The following is an 18,066-nucleotide window of genomic DNA, read 5'->3' on the forward strand; positions in this document are numbered from 1 at the left end:
ATTGGTGCCACCTCTGTTAAATGCTGTCAAGAATCCCCTCATTTTACACTTAATATCCAGCACAGTTCTATTATATGTTGTATATTTATATATATTTATGTCTTCAAATGGAGGCAAATGGTACTGTTTTATGTTGCCTTTGAGATGATATAATGTTCATATTTTGGAACAAATTGACAAATTGATGTGCACATACACTTACCAGCATGTGCGCGATGTTGCGTTCAGACAGATGCTTACATTGAGTGTTACATATTTTACTTTAAACTGAAGCCATGTAAATGTTTAGTAGCATCAGCAAACCAACAAACCAAGAATTACTGACATTTCAGTTTGTGCACCATTACAGAAAAAGAAACATTTTTTGAAAAAGGAAATTTTATTGAAAAAGGAATGATGCACATTTACAAAATTTTACATTTGCAAAAATACATGTTTTACTCTTACATACATCAGAATATTTTCTGAAACTGGTGTATGTCTCTGGAAAGGTAGCAAACAGGACTGGATGTCCCAGTTAGTGCAATAAACAATTTATTACAAACAAACATTTGCCAGAGTGATCTACTTACTGTGAGAAGACACACTTGGAATTAGAAAGGACGTAGTAATTACTGATAACATGGATCTCATATTTATGTTTAAATAAGTCTTTATCATAGTGTGGCAGATGGCAGATGGAGACCAGCCTTGCTTTAGAACCGATTATTGTCAAAAATAAATTGAAATAAACACCTGAGAGGAACATGAAGCTGTCCTTACAGAAGCCTGGTTGTGTGGTTCTCAACTGTTTTTCCAATGACCCCTCGCTACTGCTACGAAAATGACCTGAATTAAAATACAGCAGCAGTGCAAACGGTCCCATCACAGCTCCATTATGTGCAAATCCACATACTTAACTTTTTTTAATTATTTATTTATTTATTTATTTACAAAACGCAAGTGGAATCCAGAAGAACGTGACTGTGACAGTGTCCCCTCATAAAGAAGCAACATCAAAAGTACTGCCACACTTGTACCAGATTCTGCTCCATGGCCAGCTCTGCATGGGCTTGCCATGGGCCTCAGCAGTATCCTTGCAGAACTTCATGGGCTGACAGAGAAACGGGCAAAACCCAGCAAATGATTTGGCAGCTAAGTTCGTAATGATCCCAAAGGAGCTTTGACGGCAGTGCAATCTGCCTGTAGTCCACCCTCCTCCCGTTGTTTGGCCTGGAATAGATGTGAAAGTTCTTCTACTTGCCACGCCCACCCCACTGTGTGGTGGGAGGTGTCAAACCCGGGGGGGTGGTGGTCTCAAAGCCTGTAAGGGAGAAGCATTGCAGTTTGTTAATCCTGAGGATTTGTGCAGATAGTCTTTCTCCCTCTTCTCCTTGAATCTTTGCATTGCAGCTTGAAATAGCTGCCTTGTAATCCCACCCAACCCCATTCTAAAGATAAGGCTGATGTAGACTTGTGATGTTTGTAGTGTATTTCTTTTGAGGATTATACTGCATTATCCAGTTTCATAGTTATACAGCAACTAATTGACGGTAGTTGCGAGTCAGGGGGGTTCATGGGGACTATGTTTTATTATGTTTATTGGTCAGCTGTCATTCTTACCTGACGTGCAGCAGCGAGGTTATAGGGTGGCGGACGGGACTGGACTAGTGGAGGTGGGGGAGGAGGTCCTTTCGGACGCATGGGCTGAAATGGAGATACATAGTACTGCTGTCACAATGGGCAAACTGCAAACATGCCTATAAATAAAATGCTAAAGTAAAGTGTGCAGTTATTTTTTGCACATAGTTGGGTAGAAATATATGATGTTAGTAGAAATTACCAACAGTAAAAAAAAATATATCAGAAGAGTACCAGGTGCCTTTGTATCAAGGCTGCCTGTTACTCAAATTCTGAGTCGTTCTGATAGTTCACAAAATCAATACAAGAGCTGGCCTGTGCCTGGGTGAACTGCTTGGTGATTGACATGCCGCCATGTGGACTGGTTTTCTGGATTTTACCTTGATGTTTTCTTGGTGTGGTGCCTGCACCATTTGGTGGGAGAAGGCTGGGTTGTTCACACCTGGGCTGCTCACACCCGGGCTGCTCTTGTGAGTGGGGGGTCTGGGGGGGAGATGGCAGAGAAGGGGTCAATCTGAGCACTCACCCAGGGCCACACCGTGGGACACCCCAAGCGGGGTATGCGTGTGTGTCTGCGTACCTGTACCTGTGAGAGGGGAACTGTTTCCGTCTGCGCTTGACAAGAGTAGCACCAATGACAGCAACAATAATCAAAATCAGAAGGCCGACTGCCACTGCAATGCCGACAATTGCTCCTGAAATGAGACAATGTGGAGTTGATCAGTATTCTCTCTGTAGTGAATGAAGTTAAAGGAACCACTATAAATCAGAAATTGATAAAGGGAAAAGTTATTTAATTGGCTTTGGTAGAATATTATCCATATGCATGTATTATTGACAACTGTTAAGTGCCTTGCTGGTTTGGAGAGCCTGAAGGACCATGAACATTGCACAGCACCTTCCCATGATGCACCAGTTGGCATAGGTAATCCACTCAAATAACTTAATGACTCTGCCGTGTCTTGTGATTGACCATCCCTTACTTGATTAAAATTATTTATTGACAAAAATATCTGGAGAATACCTTTAGTTACACTGTTTGTTAATGTAATTTACTAATTTTTTCCATTCTGCAGTCTACAGAATTTTAACTTTCCACTTTTATATGAACACGTTTTCCAAACATCAGAAATCTCAATTCTATGACTCACTAGTAGAAAAGTAACTGTTCATATTTGGTGTGCCACATTTATCACTTCAAGGCATTTTTGGAATAGGTGCAATGGCACCACACCTACCTGGGGACAGTCCTCCTGGGACGTTCTGATCCTTTGTTTCACAGTTCGGGGGTAACCACCCTGGCAAACACTGACACTCCAGTTTGTGATTGCAAACCTAGGGGATACAATATTGCAGCATCCAAATAAATGGAAATTCTGTATCAAGGAGGAAACAGATTAGCACATCATCATACATTTTTTTTTTTTCTAGGGCTTGTTTGCATGTACACACCGGTGGACTCCGATACTGTTCTGTGATGTTCTTTCCGTACTGACACATACGGGGCTCAAAACATGCCTAAGCAGGAAAAGCATGATGATTTGCAAGCTCAACAACGCTTAGCCGCAGGCTGCACTGGAGGTTTTGATTTTTGTAGTTTGTTGGTACATGTGGGATCAAGGCTCTGTCCTAGCTTTCACTAAAGTGTTAAATAGTCCTGTCTGTTTAACTGGACTGTGCTCTGGGGAAGCCAGACTGTAGCCTTTGGCAACTGATGGTCTCTCACAGAAAATGTGGGTGAAAAGAGGGGGTATGATGATCTTCTACAGAGAGTTGTCACACACAGTTCACTGGGCTTACCGCATGGCCTCTGCACCGTGCTGAGCAGTTGGTCGATCTGTAGGCTGTCTCCAGATCCACACACTCATAATTATGGCAGACCTAGGAAGGAGATACAGGATGCAGAGGTCCAGGTCTCAGTGTAATTGAAATGTGCCAAGCCACATGATCATAGCAATGGTGAACATTGATTTACACGGATTCCCAAACCCTTAGGACTCATCCACAATTGGCTTGAGTAGAGTCTCTCAGAATGCTGAGACAGCCTTGTTTTTGTCAAACAAAGCCTGCTTTTGCTCTCCTCTGCCTCACTTTTATGGATGAGTCTATTTCTCACTAGTAGGGGGTCAGCTGTCCCACTCCAGCAGGAACTGACTTACCTGTTCATCGCCACACTTTGTTCCTGCTTCCACCTGGCCAAAGTCCATATCTGGGTCACCGTAGAAAGTAGCTTTGCATTGGTCAATTGTCACAGAACGGCCATAGTTGGGGTTGTCGTTACCTTTTATGCAAAACAGCTTTCCACACATTATGTCCCTGGGGGGGTGATAGTGGGAGAGAACATTTTCAGACTCAGTTCTCAGAGGGGGTCTCTGAACTGGAGAAAGGGAATATTGTACAGAAATCTACACCAAATGTCTCCTAAGGACCTACTGCTGCTGGCATCCGATGTACTGTACAGCTGATTGCCGCTTGCAGTAAGCGAAGTACGCTCCTCTGGTGTTTTGGTTATAGCAAAATTGACCTGCCACTTCAGCCGCTGAGGAGGAAAGCAGAGGACAATGAGTCCACGGGGGCTGATCTCTGCAGCTCTCCATCCAGAAAAGCTGACCTTTGACCTTGCACAGGTGTGCTCTGGATGTGCCCAGTTGAACATGCTGTGAGACGGACCTGATTATTCTGTGACAGGCTGTTTTGGAAGTATTTTCTTTGAGACAACAAAATATCTGTAGGTAAAGGAATACATGTGCGACAACATTTGGTGACTCAATAAATATAAATGCTTGCTGCCATGCTCAGAGTAATCCCTCTCAGCATCAATTTGGCTCTGTTTGTAGAAAATGTTCCATATTCCACATTTTATGAAGTAATCAATAGGTAATGCACAGGGCAGTATTTTTCCAATATCACAATCTGTTGTATCCAATTTTTCCTATATGGGACTGTTGTTTTCAGCGTAAAACATTGAAGACGTGAGTAAGCAGCACTGCAATAAACTCAATGAGCTCACCATGCGATTTTTAAGAGCAGATCAAGGCTCTGTGACCAGCACTACCTCTCCATTTAGCATTAGGTACATGTAATTCAAAATGGTCAGCTATAGAAAACTAAATGGTCCTTACTGTCTCCCCACATCTTGATGCATTGATCCTCCCGCCGAGGGCAGTGTCCATTGATGCAGTACCCCTGGCCGTTTTGGCAGGGTTTCCCGTTCACAGCGAAGACATCTTCAGGGCATGTGGCATCCGTCCCCTTGCAGTACTCCGCCAAATCGCAATCGTCCTGCTGCCGTCTGCACATGGTTGTGGATGGCGCAAACTACAGACAGAATTGTCATGATGCAGGATAACGTGCTTGTTAAAACCTGTTTTCTATTGAAACTACGGACTACAAAGTGCAACATCTGTCCTGAAGAATATTGAAGGCCCACCAGTTTTGAACTACAGGTCAGAATAATTACGGGAAGGTGGCTTTTTAAAATTTGTAAATCTGTTTATCATTGTCTTAAAATTATATACACCTTAAAAAAGATTATGTGATACTTTTGCCACATGATGAAATAAACAGTACTGTTATGGTAAGGCACACAGCTGGTTACAAAACAAAGGTTTTCACTTGGTGTTGATCTGAATAAACCATACAAACTGCGAACAGCAGCTGGGCTGTTAGTGAGTAATATGGTTTACACCATAATCTGAAAGTGGATGCTTCACAAATGGCCTCTAGATGGAACTGTGACCAAAAATATCAGGTGCATATGTTTTAAACTTGAACATGATTGTTGGTTCCTACAAGCTGTGTCTGGCACATGACCATAGAAAGTATTTCAAATACAATTGTTTAACTTTTAGTTTATTATTATGACTCCAAGTCATGTTGATTTACAAATCTTAACATGAAAACATGTTAAAATGACACTAGCAGTGTTGCATTCAGGTAGTTGATAAGGAAGAGCCCTAATACTTCACATGGATATTTCTTAAGACCAGCAACAAATGTTGTATCAGAACCCTCATGTCTTACCTTACAGTTATCACAGCATTCTCCAGTGGCACACTCTGAGCCTTTGGTCAGTGTACAGGTAGTGGCATTGCAACATGGGTTTTTACACTCCTACAAGGATATAATCAACACAGAAAGGACGTGCACAATGTCAGTTATCCATTTATTTGGTACTTTCTGTTCCTGCTAGCACCGATCAATTCCACTGTAACAGTCACTCTCCTTTATAATGACCTAAGAGAGCTGACCCTGTGGAACTTTTGAAAAAACAGTTCTTCACATTTTTCTGGACCCACATACAGTAGGATTGAACAATAGGGATCTAATGCTGAGTGATGCCAGTTATTGTCCACAAAAATGTTTTGCAAATAATACCAGAGGTATGCAGGTCCTTTGAGGCACTGTGTTGAGCTTTTGAATTAGCAGTTGGTGTTTGTAGGTTAGTTACTTTGCTGTGAAGAATGTCCTGGTTGCACAACTACCCACATTAGTTCCATTCTTCCATAAATTTAAAATAGTTTCTTTAGCTGCCCTTATTAAACAAACAGCTAGTACTGCTATATAAATATTTTGGATTTGGCAAAGAGTGGACATGTTTTCTTAGCTCCCCACATTGGGTTAGTACTTTAGTATTTATTGTGTGTTTTAATGTCTGAGCTCTTATGCTTATAATATATTGCTAGGCTATGAAATTCATAGTTTCAGCTTGGCAGTGCTGACTCCTCTGGTCTTGTCAAAGGTGTGCTTTTCTACAGAAAACCAGGCTTTTGTGCAGATCCAAGTTCAAGTTAATTTCAAAACGATTTGTACTACTACACTATAACACTAGTTATCTGAAAACTTTACATTTTGTGGTCGCTAAGACTAAGAGTTCGAAAATATTACGTTCTGGTTACGATGGAAATGAATGCATGTTTTGCTCAAGTCGTGAGCAAGCAAATAAACAACGTTACTGACAAAAGGGAAACTGTTCAACGGTGTTGTGTAGCTGCTTTGATGGGAAATGAATTTGACAAAATCCGAAATCATCTTGCATTCTAAACATGTGTAAAGGGCTAATCATTCGGAGGTGGCGTGCTCCACTTGTAAACACTAGAAAGAACGAGAAAGACACGGCGTATTCAGTATGAGGTTGCATGTGGACGGCTGAAAATTGGTATGCACATAGTTATACTAGTTCTAAGAAATTTGAGTTGCTGTTTTGGATTGTGTTTTAAGAATATTCGACGCTTAAACTTTGTAGACGCACAACGAGCCCATCGGCCGGCTCGCTAGGGGGCGCTTCTGCACAAACAGTTTAAAGTGCGTAATTTAGCAAGTTCAAGCAGGTGACTGCACGCTTCGCGTCTGTGAGGTCCCTAGTGTCGTAAGTATCAGTTATCGTGTGTGTAGAGTGTTTGTTTCAGCACTGCGTGATTTATGGCTTTGGATGCTTGTGTTGCATCTTTCTCCTCATGAAAATCACATTTGCCCAATGTGTAATTCATATAACAGTTGATTCTCATAAGGGGAGTATTTACAACTCTACTGCATACTAAAAAGAATAAACATTGCACATCATTATGATCCAAAAGGAAATTGGATTTTTTCCTCACCATACAGTATATCTGATTAGGGTAATATTTCATTCCTTAGGATCTTGAGGACCCTTGAGGCTTTAAAATGTTCACCTGACCAAATGCATTGTTTGAATAAATCAGTTTTCCTTTGGAGAAATATAGTAAGAGTGGGAGTGGTACTTTCTTTAGCTGCCATCGGATTGTCCCAAAGATTCCAGTAAGCTTCCAATATGATTCTAAGCTATTGTTTAAGTAGAAGTGTATTAAAGGAATAAGAAGCTTCCCATTATTTTACCGAGAGTCATGCATGAGCATATGACATTGAGGCAGCAAACCAAAAATTGTGGCAATACAAGGTTGTGGTAATAAAATGCTCCTGACCATGTCAAAAACCAAAATGGCAGCTTTTACATCATGATCAAATTTAACATGTTTTGAGAAACAAATGATTTTGGTTATACATGAAAAAAAAACAAAGAAAATAGGCAGGTTTTTACATCAGCTCAGAGTTGCCCATGATTTGCAAGTATCAGAGTATAAAGATGGTAAACGGCACATAGTAGTTACCTCCACAGTTCCACAGTCACACTGCTCCCCCCTTTCCAGAAAGCCATTGCCACACACCGGGGGGGACAGGACTTGCATGAAGTCAGGCTTGTTGAAAAGGCACTGGGGGTTGCGTGATGTCAGGAACTGCTCATAGTTTGCATCACTGCAGCTGCTGAATTGCCTTGGAGTGTCGTAGCTAAAAGAACATTTTGGTTACATACACGTTACCCTTAAATCACTACACACACAGCCAAGACTATAGTTTGGTCAGATATGCCTAGTGTTTATAAAGTCAGTCTTATAAGTACATTTGGAATGTCCAACTATGTACCGTCCCTGGGGTTAAAGGCAAATGTCAAGGACTTTGTGATATTTTTCCAGAAAACTCTCAGCCAGTAACTTCAGGTTCATATTTGAAACACACATCAAACACTAAATGAAAGGTGAACTGCTTGTCATTTCTTATCCCTAGCTGCACAATTGTTTTTCATGTCTATGAGCAACTAAGACAAACAGAGCTTGTTTGCGTTAATGTGGTTCCCCAGTACTGGACAAGCACCAGTTCTTCATTTCTGTCCTGCATGAGCATATGAACTATTGGGAGTTGAGCGCTCTCAATGCCAGGCCTTACCTCAGGGCAGGGGCCATGATACAGCTGTTACCAGTACAGGTGCAGGAGCTGGTGTCGTGGCTCATGCCCAGGTTGTGCCCCATTTCATGTGCTAATGTCGCCCCTACAGCGATGGCCCGGGTGTTGTGATTCTGTAAGACAGTGTATTGCACATGTTAAAGGAATTCAGTCTTGACCTCTCCCACTGTAACATTAATTACACTGTGCAGACAGATTTGAACTGTATTTTAAAAATGATTTACCTATGGAAAAATTTGGGAGCTTTCATCTCTGTGCTCTTAGTTACAATGTGGCCTACTTCTGAAGGGTCACCCAGCCACAGCTAACAACAGTCACTCAGGTAATCAGGTAATTTATCATTTTTAAGATGAATTAAATTCTCCTTCAATCCCTAGTTCTGAATTATTGCATTCATCTAAATTTACATGAAAATTACCCAACAGGCTTGTAGTCAGTTGCCATAGAAAAGAGGTTAATACCGAAGTGTGCTATTTGGTGAGGCTCCAGTGTTACTGAAGCCTCTGTATTTTACCTGAATCACCCCAGTGGAGTGACCTGAACACAGGGTTCCTATGAAGGCAAGCCCCACTGTTGATCCTTCAAAGTCAATGTCACTGAAAGACAGGAAATGTAGCATAAGTGCATAAAGCTCAGGCTAAGTAAGATGTAGCTCACACCATGAGGATGCCTGGGGCCCACGGCCCATTGTGTATGCATAGCAGGCACAGTGATGTGCTATGTTATCAAGTCCTTGTTTTAGATATATTTAAACCTCAATAGTGATGGTATGAACATTATAAGGTGGGCACTGTGTGTCTATATTTGAATAGCCATGATGGTGTATTGAATATTATATATATATATATGCACTATACTACTACATATAAAATGTAGTAATGGTGTGATGCATGTTGTTAGTGTGTATGTAGTATATAGCATGAAGTGTTGTGGTGGTTGTACGAGGTGGGCATTGTGTGCATGTATATAAAGTGTGGTAAGACATACGTTATCAGTTGGGCATTATCATGTGGCTTGTTTTTCAGCATGTTGTTCCTCCAGCTGGTGAAGGCATCCAGAGTGGCTCCAGCAGGGGGTGTCACTGAGATCTTGTCATTGTCTGTCCATACCTCCATTCCAGTGATGGCAATAAATGTGTTCAGAGGCTTGTAGACCTACATGAAGACACAAGTGAATTGGGTTGACATGAGTCTGGGTGAATTGCTTTCACAGCATATAAGGTTGTATGGATGAATGGTTGAGACTAGTCCGGGGGGGGGGTGTCAGAAAAGAGACTAGGACAATTTAATAAGCCTGCATGAAACAGGAAGTGTACTCAGTGTACTTTCAGCTGCTGTGAGCAAATACCCAACTGCCCCAGAATGAAAACATGTGTGTGGATTTGTGAGGCAATACATCTCTGACTCACCATGTTGACAAAGTTGACAACTTCAAATATCTTCTTCCTGACCTCTTCATAGTCATTCTTCATTTTCTTGTACTGAAACAGCATGCAGGAGGCAGAGAGTTAGTACATTGCAACAAAAGGTAGAGGGATGGAGGTTTACATGTTTTGACTTGTTAAGACTGTGCTCCATTTTGAATTCCAAGCGTCTTTGTCAGATCAAGTTACATTCTTGATCCATATAAGTGAGAACTGTATATACTATTCTGTACTGATGTCCTAGTCTCAGTCTCTGCACCTGAGTATGCAAAAGAATTCCATGGATCACAGGCAGTTATTAATCAATTGAATAACGCCTTTCTCAGTGCTTTTGCTTGTCCTGAAGCTGTACCATAGATAGATGTTTTGTTGTATTTGTTCCTTATAACTTCAGCTGAGACCTTACCAGTCGGTTGTCTCCAACAACATACAGCTCAACATATTTCTGCTGCTGGAAGAGAGAAGGACCCTGTGGGGAAAAATACATATATGAATGGAGCCATAAGGACAATGTCTGACTCTAAAGCAAATCGTGTCAACTACTAACAATAAGCATATTGTATAACAAAATGCAATATTGTCATAATATAAATATACAATATAATATAAATATATGTTAAGTATATGTTATATAAATAACATATAAATAACAACAATAAAAATACAGCAGGGTCATTCTTGGAAAAATATGAATAATTACCTTAAAATAATAATTTACCTTATTCACCTGAAGAAGCTTGAACTAATGTAATTTTTAAAAAGTCTGACAGTTCATTAATGAATTAAGCTTTTTAAAAAGTTGATTAGATTCTCTTTTTCAGGTTCTCCTCAGTGAAACTGTTTGGCCAGAAGGATCAAGCACGTACTGTACAGAAATGCCCTTTACAGGTACATAGAATTGCAGATTTCTAAATGCTTGGTACTTCTATCCACACACTGTCACTGGGCTCCTTACGTTGCAGAACAATGTTAAAAAGGGCGTCTAGGTTCTGAAGCTGAACATCTTACAGAGGCTCGGGAGCGCATTTTGCTGGTGGAGGGGGGGTAGTCAGGGTCCCAGCTGGTGTTGGTGACTCCACATACAGGTGGGTCTGTGTTCAGGGTCTCATACTTGAGCACAGCGTGGTCCCCAGTATCATCCGCGGACAGTGGTTCGATCAGATACCTTTGCTCAGCCGTCTTGAAATAACCCCTGAAGACGAAAAGCACAGAGATATTACTGGATCAGAGGGACACCCTCTCATTGAGATGGAATCCAGTCATCCAGATTCTTGTATGTGGAGTATCTTACATGGCCTTCATTGGTTTGTGGTGAAGTTTTTTTTTATTACTCGACCATAGGTGAATGATGCTTATAAAAATGATTCTTATGAGTAGGGTAAATTTCACAATCCCATTTAGTCTTCTTCCCATATGCCCCAGAAAATATGCATGAAGGTACTGTTCCTACCTTAGCCCATCACAGGTGCTCATGCTGACCATGGACTCGTCGTCATTCACGATCCTGCCGTGGTAGTAGCAGTGGTCCTGTGGGAGTCAAGACAATGAGTAAGAGGATGAAGGCCTTCTGAAGATACTCAGAAGAACCTGGGCTGCCACTGTGTTTTTCACTCACCAGGTCCTGGGGTGTGGAGGTGACCTGTGTCCCATCCTCGGTGTAGTGTGTCTCACTGTAGTCTTTGGTTAGTAAGGCGCTATGAATAAACAGTCAGAGGGTCACCAAATCAGTAAATGGTGTCAAAGACCTACAATAATCTTTTAAAATGAAGCTGCTGCTAGATTTGATTTCATTCCAACCACTTCTTGCATAAGGTGTCAAAAATTGCAAAAGAAGCATGTTTCAAAATTTCAACACCAGACAGTGGGTTACAGCTCCCATGGCTTTTGGCTGACCACTAGTTTCTGTACTATAAACATCATTTGCGGTGTGTAAAATGATCCTCTTTCTGTCACAACTATATGAGCAGCACTACAATAGAGGAACTATTAGACTTACGTGTTCTTCTGTAGCTGCATCTCAATGTCCTTCCCATCCACTTTCATTCTGTACTTCAGCACTTCAGGACGGATGGACTGAGGATGTGACATGGAATTACATTACATTACATAATTGTCATTTAGCAGATGCTCTTATCCAGAACAACATACATAGGTTAAAATTTTATCCATTTATATAGCTGGATATTTACTGAGGCAATTGTACGTATAGTACCTTGCTCAAGGGCACAACAGCAGTGCCCCCAGTGGGGAATCAAGCCAGCAACAAAATTTTGGTTACTAGCCCTGTCCCTTACCACTCCACCACACTACTGCCACATGAGGGCAAGCATTTTCACTCACGTACCAAGCTCTGCACATGATTAACCAGACACCTTAACACCATCTTCCGTCATAATTAAGAACAAAATTGTCTAATCAAAGGAACACTTGGGATACAGAATTAGCTATTATATTAATGTATATATGATTTAAACATTGGTAATTTGCACAATTTAGTTTTATTGGGAAATTGGTGGGAAATGCATAGAGTGTTCACAAAAGGCTGTTAGCTTTTACAGTTGAAGCCGTCAGTGTGGAGTTCAGCAGGAAGGAACAGATGGATAACTGTAGACCGATGTGAAGGAGGTCTCACCTCTGTGTCTCTCTTATGCAGAGTGTGCAATCTGACCGGTCTCACCACCTCATATTCCTGTCCATCCAGGTCAGGATGAAGGCCCGCTACAGAGAAGGGGGGAGTGACAATGATTGTAATGATTTCTGTTGTAACTTCCGTGTTTGTTGTTGGCTACGCTCACCCTTTCCAGTATAACAGCGTAACTCCTGGTTTTCCCCTGCTTTGTTTCAGACTCGTTTGTCAAGGTCACTTAACACCAGAGCTAACATGCGCAAGCAGTATATTTCCATCCTGGAAATGGGTTTTTATTTTCAAAATGGAATTTTGTCCAGGCAGATATATTTCTGTGGTCAATTTAAATGAATTGTGAGACAGTGCTTCTCAGGTGATATAGCATGTGTCTGTAGGTCCTTGGAATTCCTTCTGCGAAATGCATACAGGCTGTTACTTGCAGCCTCAGAATTCCCTGCATGTTCTTCATTGATAGCTTAGGTACTCGCTCCCTCAGGCCTGCAGCAACACATTTTGTCATCCATCTCCCCTAAGTAATTAGAGCTTAAGATATTGTGCATCCTCCACCCACAATTTCCCCAGCAAAGAGCGAAAGGTTTCTCATTCCAAATTATTCATACACCATATGAAAAAAAAACGCCATGAATTCAGGACTTAAAATGGGACAGGAGCTGTTACCCTATACAGCATGTTATCCTGTGGAGCATTTGCTGGGTATCTTGAAGCTGCACTGTCAGCAGTTTGCATAAAAGGACATTTTTTTCCCCCGATAACCGTGTTAATACATAAACTTCTCAGAATATCTGGCAAAGGCACTTCTCAGGAGCATTGTTTTGTCTTGAATAATGTTAATTTGCATTGTTATCTCTTGGCAAATGTGAACCCAGCCTTCCTTTGAAATGGACTTAACCACCTGATTTAGCTAAGTAATCACTGTGTCTGCCCTCCGCAGTTGTGCAAGGGCTAGTGTTCTACAGAGAGCTGGAAAACTGCTGGACTGCTGTCCTCAAGGACTGCAGTCCAGTTTACTTACATTGGGACACTTGTTACTTATATTAAAATTTGACACCTGGACAGTTTATCATATTGTGGCTCTTTCTTTGCCCTTGTGTATTCTTTTACGCATTCTGCTCTTTTCAAGATATTAAATGTTGTATTTAAACAAGAAGTATTTTCGATTCAGTTTTAGTTTTTGGTAAGAATGTCCATGGTGTGTCTTTGTGTTCTGTGTGGGTCATCTAACATATTTTTTTCATTCATTCATTTATTCTTTAATAAAATTATCAAAATGTGATGCTGTCTGACGAGTAGTACCTCAACGAACATATGTGCCAGCTTTCAGAGTGGGTCATATTGGTTTCACACTGTACTCTGCCCTACTGTGTGTGCACTGTAGGATAGTCAGGATAGTCTTTACTTTCTATACCCACCACAGAGGATCATACACCCTTGAGGCCTTTGAATGGTCTAGTTTGTTTTAGTGGGACACATCCTTATATAATCGACTGTCATCCTCAGTTCTCTCCACTTCCATCATCTGACTCCGTTGAGCACACAATGATGTTGGCAGGCTGTTACAACTGAATTAGATTAAGATAAGTTTCTAAGGAGGACTGGGCGGAATTGGGTCCCAATTAACTGTAATAATTGCATAACTGTAGGAGATGAAGGTTTTGGTTATGTACTCAGCTTCTGACATCAATATGTGTCTGTGGGGAGGAAAACTTAATCAAGGAAAATTAAAAACTAACCTATTTCTCCTGTCGGATTGCTGTCTGAGTCTACCTGTTGCTGTAAATTTTTAGATTTCCCCTTGAGACCACTGAATGCCTAAGCTACTCTGTCTCTTAATGGAATGATTTTACCATAACGTGCCATTGACAGTGACCTTTCTGAAAGGACGTTATGTGAAATAAATTGCAAAATTCCTTGGAACTGGAAGTCTTGTATAATTTCCTCATACCGTTAAGAACCCTGGTGGCCTTGTTGCACTGGACATCACAAAAGGAAGTGACAGCACACTTTGTAATTCTGTGTTCTCACAGTGACACATGGACAGTGGCTAGCTGCTAATACAATACCTGTTGAAACAGGTGTTGCCCAACAGCAGTCATGGATGTCGGTATTGCAAGCAGAGGAGTGCAATTTAGGGTTCTCATGGGGAAATTCTTAGACTACACTGCAGCTACACCACCCCTCAAAGGTAACACTGAGTGGCAGTAGCCCTGACACCTTGTTAGCTGACTGCCTCAGGGTCAGTTTGGGATAGTCCAGGGGAAAGTATGCAATGTTCAATCTGTCCCCCCGAAGGAGTTCAATAGGTGATCTAAAGGGTGTGGCATTGCTTGTGAGACCAGATCTTTTATATTACAAAGTCCACCTTTTGTTTTCTGCAACAGCTGAATAGTGAATCACCATTGAATACTGTCATTTTGTTTTTAGACCTCTGTAGTTTAAAACTGTAAAACAGTCTTGAAATCTCTTTGTCAATCTAGGGTCATTAATGAGTAACATGAGGTCTAGAAAGATGGCATGATGTCAAACAACAATGTTAATACTTGGTTATCTGAATGTGATTGAGAAACACTATTTGCGATCATTTCAACAAAAACTTGAGACAATTCCAAAAAATTTTCGTTAGACACCGGATGGCAATGAATGACGTTATTGTATGATCTAATGATTACTCATAGTATCTTTTCCCATGTGAGTTTTTTTTTATTTGCAACGGGTGATCAATAATTTCTGCTTTGATCTTATAAGACAGTTTGATCAACCAGACAGTCTGTATGCTTGTTTGTATAGAGTATATATATATATATATATATATATATATATATATATATATATATATATATATATTTCTAGAGTATTTTTACTATGATTAAAGAACTATGATAATGGTTTACTATGATTAAAAGGCTATTTACTATGATTAAAACCCCCTTTAAATACATTTATATAGTACATAATAAACAAACAATGTTTGGTGGCCCACCTGTCATATGAGCAAACATAACTAGTTGCATTCTGAAATGAATATAAACAGTACATAATTTGCACAACTGATGCACGACAATGACAAGTACTTCTGATTTGGAAGTTTTCCTTTTCGTTTTCACCCCACATGTTTTTAAACTTTTCCTTTTTACTTCTTAGCTTGTGGTTGAGTTGAAGACGACACATCAAAGGTCCCTGGCTGCATTTTCAATATAATTCAACACACTGTGTGCTGTGTCTCCTAAAAACACACTTTTATTCTTAAACAACAAGTTGATCTTTCTTTCAACTAATTAATTACGAAAATTTGTGAAATGCGTCAAAATAGTAAACCATGTCAGCAATTCCACATAAGATATTAAAAGCATGGACAGCAATGAAAATGTTGGCCACTCAGAAAAACTAATTCATAGGCATTTGTCACATAACAGTATTTTGCTTTCTGAGGGTATTTGTTTGGTTCTATATTTATTTTTTAAGTATACATAACCGGTCTCTGTGCTAAAACTAATCCACAAGGAAATGTTGTTAATGTTGTTCTGGAAGTGTTGAGCATTATTATAATTATTTTTATGTTGTTGCAGTTCTTATAACACACAGTTAATGGAGGAACAACACAAACACTGAATGTGATCAAGACTTTGCCCTGGCAATCCTACTGCATAGGAATGGGCTGTCAGAATTACACTGCATTTATCCATTGAGAAAATAAAGCCCTCTGAAGTCACAGCTGACCGGAGTTGAGTTACTCTGACATTGTAGTGTGGAGGAAAGTGTATCCAGTGACTTACCTGAGGGATCGAGTGAGGCAGCCAGTGTACAGATCCACAATAGGAGAAGTTTACTCGTCATTGTCATGATGCGGACAGCTACTGAAACTGGAGAGAGTGGAGTCCTCTTTATAGATTACCTGCATTCCCGAGTGGCTCAGCCCCCCCCGGCCACTCCTTTGTTTGCCTTCAGATCGGCATTTCAACCTGTGCATGTACCTCAACTTCCTTGTTGCTCTCCGCACAGCTCTGACTTGCACGAGCACACACCGCCCACAACTTCCTTGCAAGAAAGTGCGAAAAGCAAGGCTGTCACACAGTCGTCACGTCCTTGTCTGTCACTGTCACACTCTTTTCTCGCATAGCTCAGGCGTGATGACAGAGGCGATATGAATGAGAAGTTGGTTCACACTACAAGAAAAACGCTACTTACGCTAAACAGACTCACATTAATAATTTTTTCCCTGGAAAAAAAAAGCAGCAACAATATTTATTTATGTGATGGCTTTTAAATTGCTTCACATCTCTTTTTTTCTCTCAAAAGATTCAGTTCTGCTTTTGACATAAGGTTTTCGTTCTTCTTGCGGTTCACAAAATCCCATGTGAGTCTGGCCTTTGATTCTGCTTGTGTGTGACACAAAAGCCAGGTGTTGTCCTAGGCAATAGCAAGACTAAGGACTTATGTGGGCTTCAAAATAGATCTGCTGCTAGTTTACCTTTTTTTGTAAAGAAATTTTCTTTTCATCCAGCCCAGTTATGGCATTCGAATTTCATACATACTCTATGCCCACTACTTTAAATATATTGTAGGTTCTCAGTATATTACAGGATATGACATCATGAAACAGATGATATCATGGGAACACAAATACAAGATGAATAATATATTTCTAGTATAGAAATTCACCTCCCTCTCTAACTGGTTTGATTGAGAAGACATCTCATCACCACCATCTCATTAAACTCAGAAATCAATATGCTCTTCAAAAAGTAATGTCATGTTTTTACATTTGAGATATTTTCATAAAGGCTGTGAAGACTCAGCACCTTATGTTCGCTTCTGGGAAGTGTGTAGTTTACACTCTATATTGTCTCACTTTTCACATAATTTATTTTGTGGTTACATTAAAGGCATTATTGAATGGAAAGTTTTATGGGGATAGTCTTGTGACCATGCAGGTCAAGTCATGTCGTAGACTTTTTCCCCGTATTAATAAACTGTATGATTTAAATTCAGCATTTTAAGAAGATTCCCCATAGGAATGCATATGATTCCAAACCTGGCCAAATGACATAATAACACAGCATATTTTGGTCATCTTGCAGATATATAGCATGGTTTCATTGGGCTCCTCCAACTGTGCTTTGCAATAATACACTGTTTTGTCTAGGAATGTATCCTTTCCTAATCAGAAATGAGAAAAAGACTAATGCCTTGTAGTTTTGTCTTTGTGTACTCATGTGTTACTCACCTATGATTAACAATTATAATTCAGCCATTTTTTATTCATTCTTATTTATCCCTATTTTATCCTTATTTTTATTTATGCCCTCTATCTGTAAGCTAGAATAAGGCATAACATTAGCTGTTATTCATATGATATTGCGAACCAAATTCACATCCATCTATGAATCTGGAAGACATGTAATTGAAAGCTATATATTAAAATTGTGTAGGTGTTGATGAACTGCTAGTGCATGGATTCAGTATGTTTTTTGTACGACTGCTTTCTGAAATATTATAAGTCAATATCCTAAATACAAAGTGCTTGCTTGCTTTTGACATATCAATGTCTGTAAAATGCTTTTATGACCAATTTCAGAGCATACCTCTGGACCATAGCTCTTGTGGACCAGCCTCACCTTAC

The 18,066-nt window shown here is 40.3% G+C and overlaps 1 protein-coding gene across 3 annotated transcripts; it reads right to left on the minus strand.

Moving 5' to 3' along the window:
• Window positions 1-1,007: 1,007 nt before the first annotated feature.
• LOC118776720 (zinc metalloproteinase-disintegrin-like batroxstatin-1) lies at window positions 1,008-16,377 on the minus strand. Of its 3 annotated transcripts, none has more exons than XM_036527245.1 (22): window positions 16,220-16,377; window positions 12,435-12,517; window positions 11,799-11,875; window positions 11,418-11,496; window positions 11,253-11,329; window positions 10,811-10,994; window positions 10,209-10,271; window positions 9,788-9,859; window positions 9,367-9,533; window positions 8,894-8,975; window positions 8,362-8,492; window positions 7,749-7,926; window positions 5,644-5,733; window positions 4,743-4,938; window positions 4,054-4,159; window positions 3,780-3,936; window positions 3,421-3,501; window positions 2,859-2,955; window positions 2,201-2,315; window positions 2,001-2,103; window positions 1,603-1,686; window positions 1,008-1,303 (listed from the first exon to the last, which is right to left on the minus strand). In XM_036527245.1, exons 1-22 carry the CDS (start codon window positions 16,284-16,286, stop codon window positions 1,274-1,276), a joined length of 2,319 nt encoding a protein of 772 aa, XP_036383138.1. In that variant the 5' UTR covers window positions 16,287-16,377; the 3' UTR covers window positions 1,008-1,273. The 3 variants fall into 3 exon arrangements, with proteins under 3 accessions (XP_036383138.1, XP_036383139.1, XP_036383137.1); XM_036527246.1 differs by having other exon boundaries at window positions 2,207-2,315; window positions 12,435-12,520; XM_036527244.1 differs by having other exon boundaries at window positions 12,435-12,520.
• Between the last annotated feature and the right edge of the window lie 1,689 nt (window positions 16,378-18,066).

The sequence above is a fragment of the Megalops cyprinoides genome, chromosome 4 (assembly GCF_013368585.1).
Source record: "Megalops cyprinoides isolate fMegCyp1 chromosome 4, fMegCyp1.pri, whole genome shotgun sequence".
Taxonomy (NCBI): domain Eukaryota; kingdom Metazoa; phylum Chordata; class Actinopteri; order Elopiformes; family Megalopidae; genus Megalops; species Megalops cyprinoides.

What these genes read in the sequence shown, in the direction of transcription:
- LOC118776720 (XM_036527244.1), bottom strand. Translation starts at nt 16,286, where the DNA reads ATGACAATGACGAGTAAACTTCTCCTATTGTGGATCTGTACACTGGCT. An exon ending in TTGTTGGAGACAACCGACTG is followed by an intron (nt 9,860 to 10,208) that starts GTAAGGTCTCAG and finishes ATGCTGTTTCAG; the next exon opens with TACAAGAAAATGAAGAATGA. An exon ending in AATGCTGTGATAACTGTAAG is followed by an intron (nt 4,939 to 5,643) that starts GTAAGACATGAG and finishes TTCTGTCTGTAG; the next exon opens with TTTGCGCCATCCACAACCAT.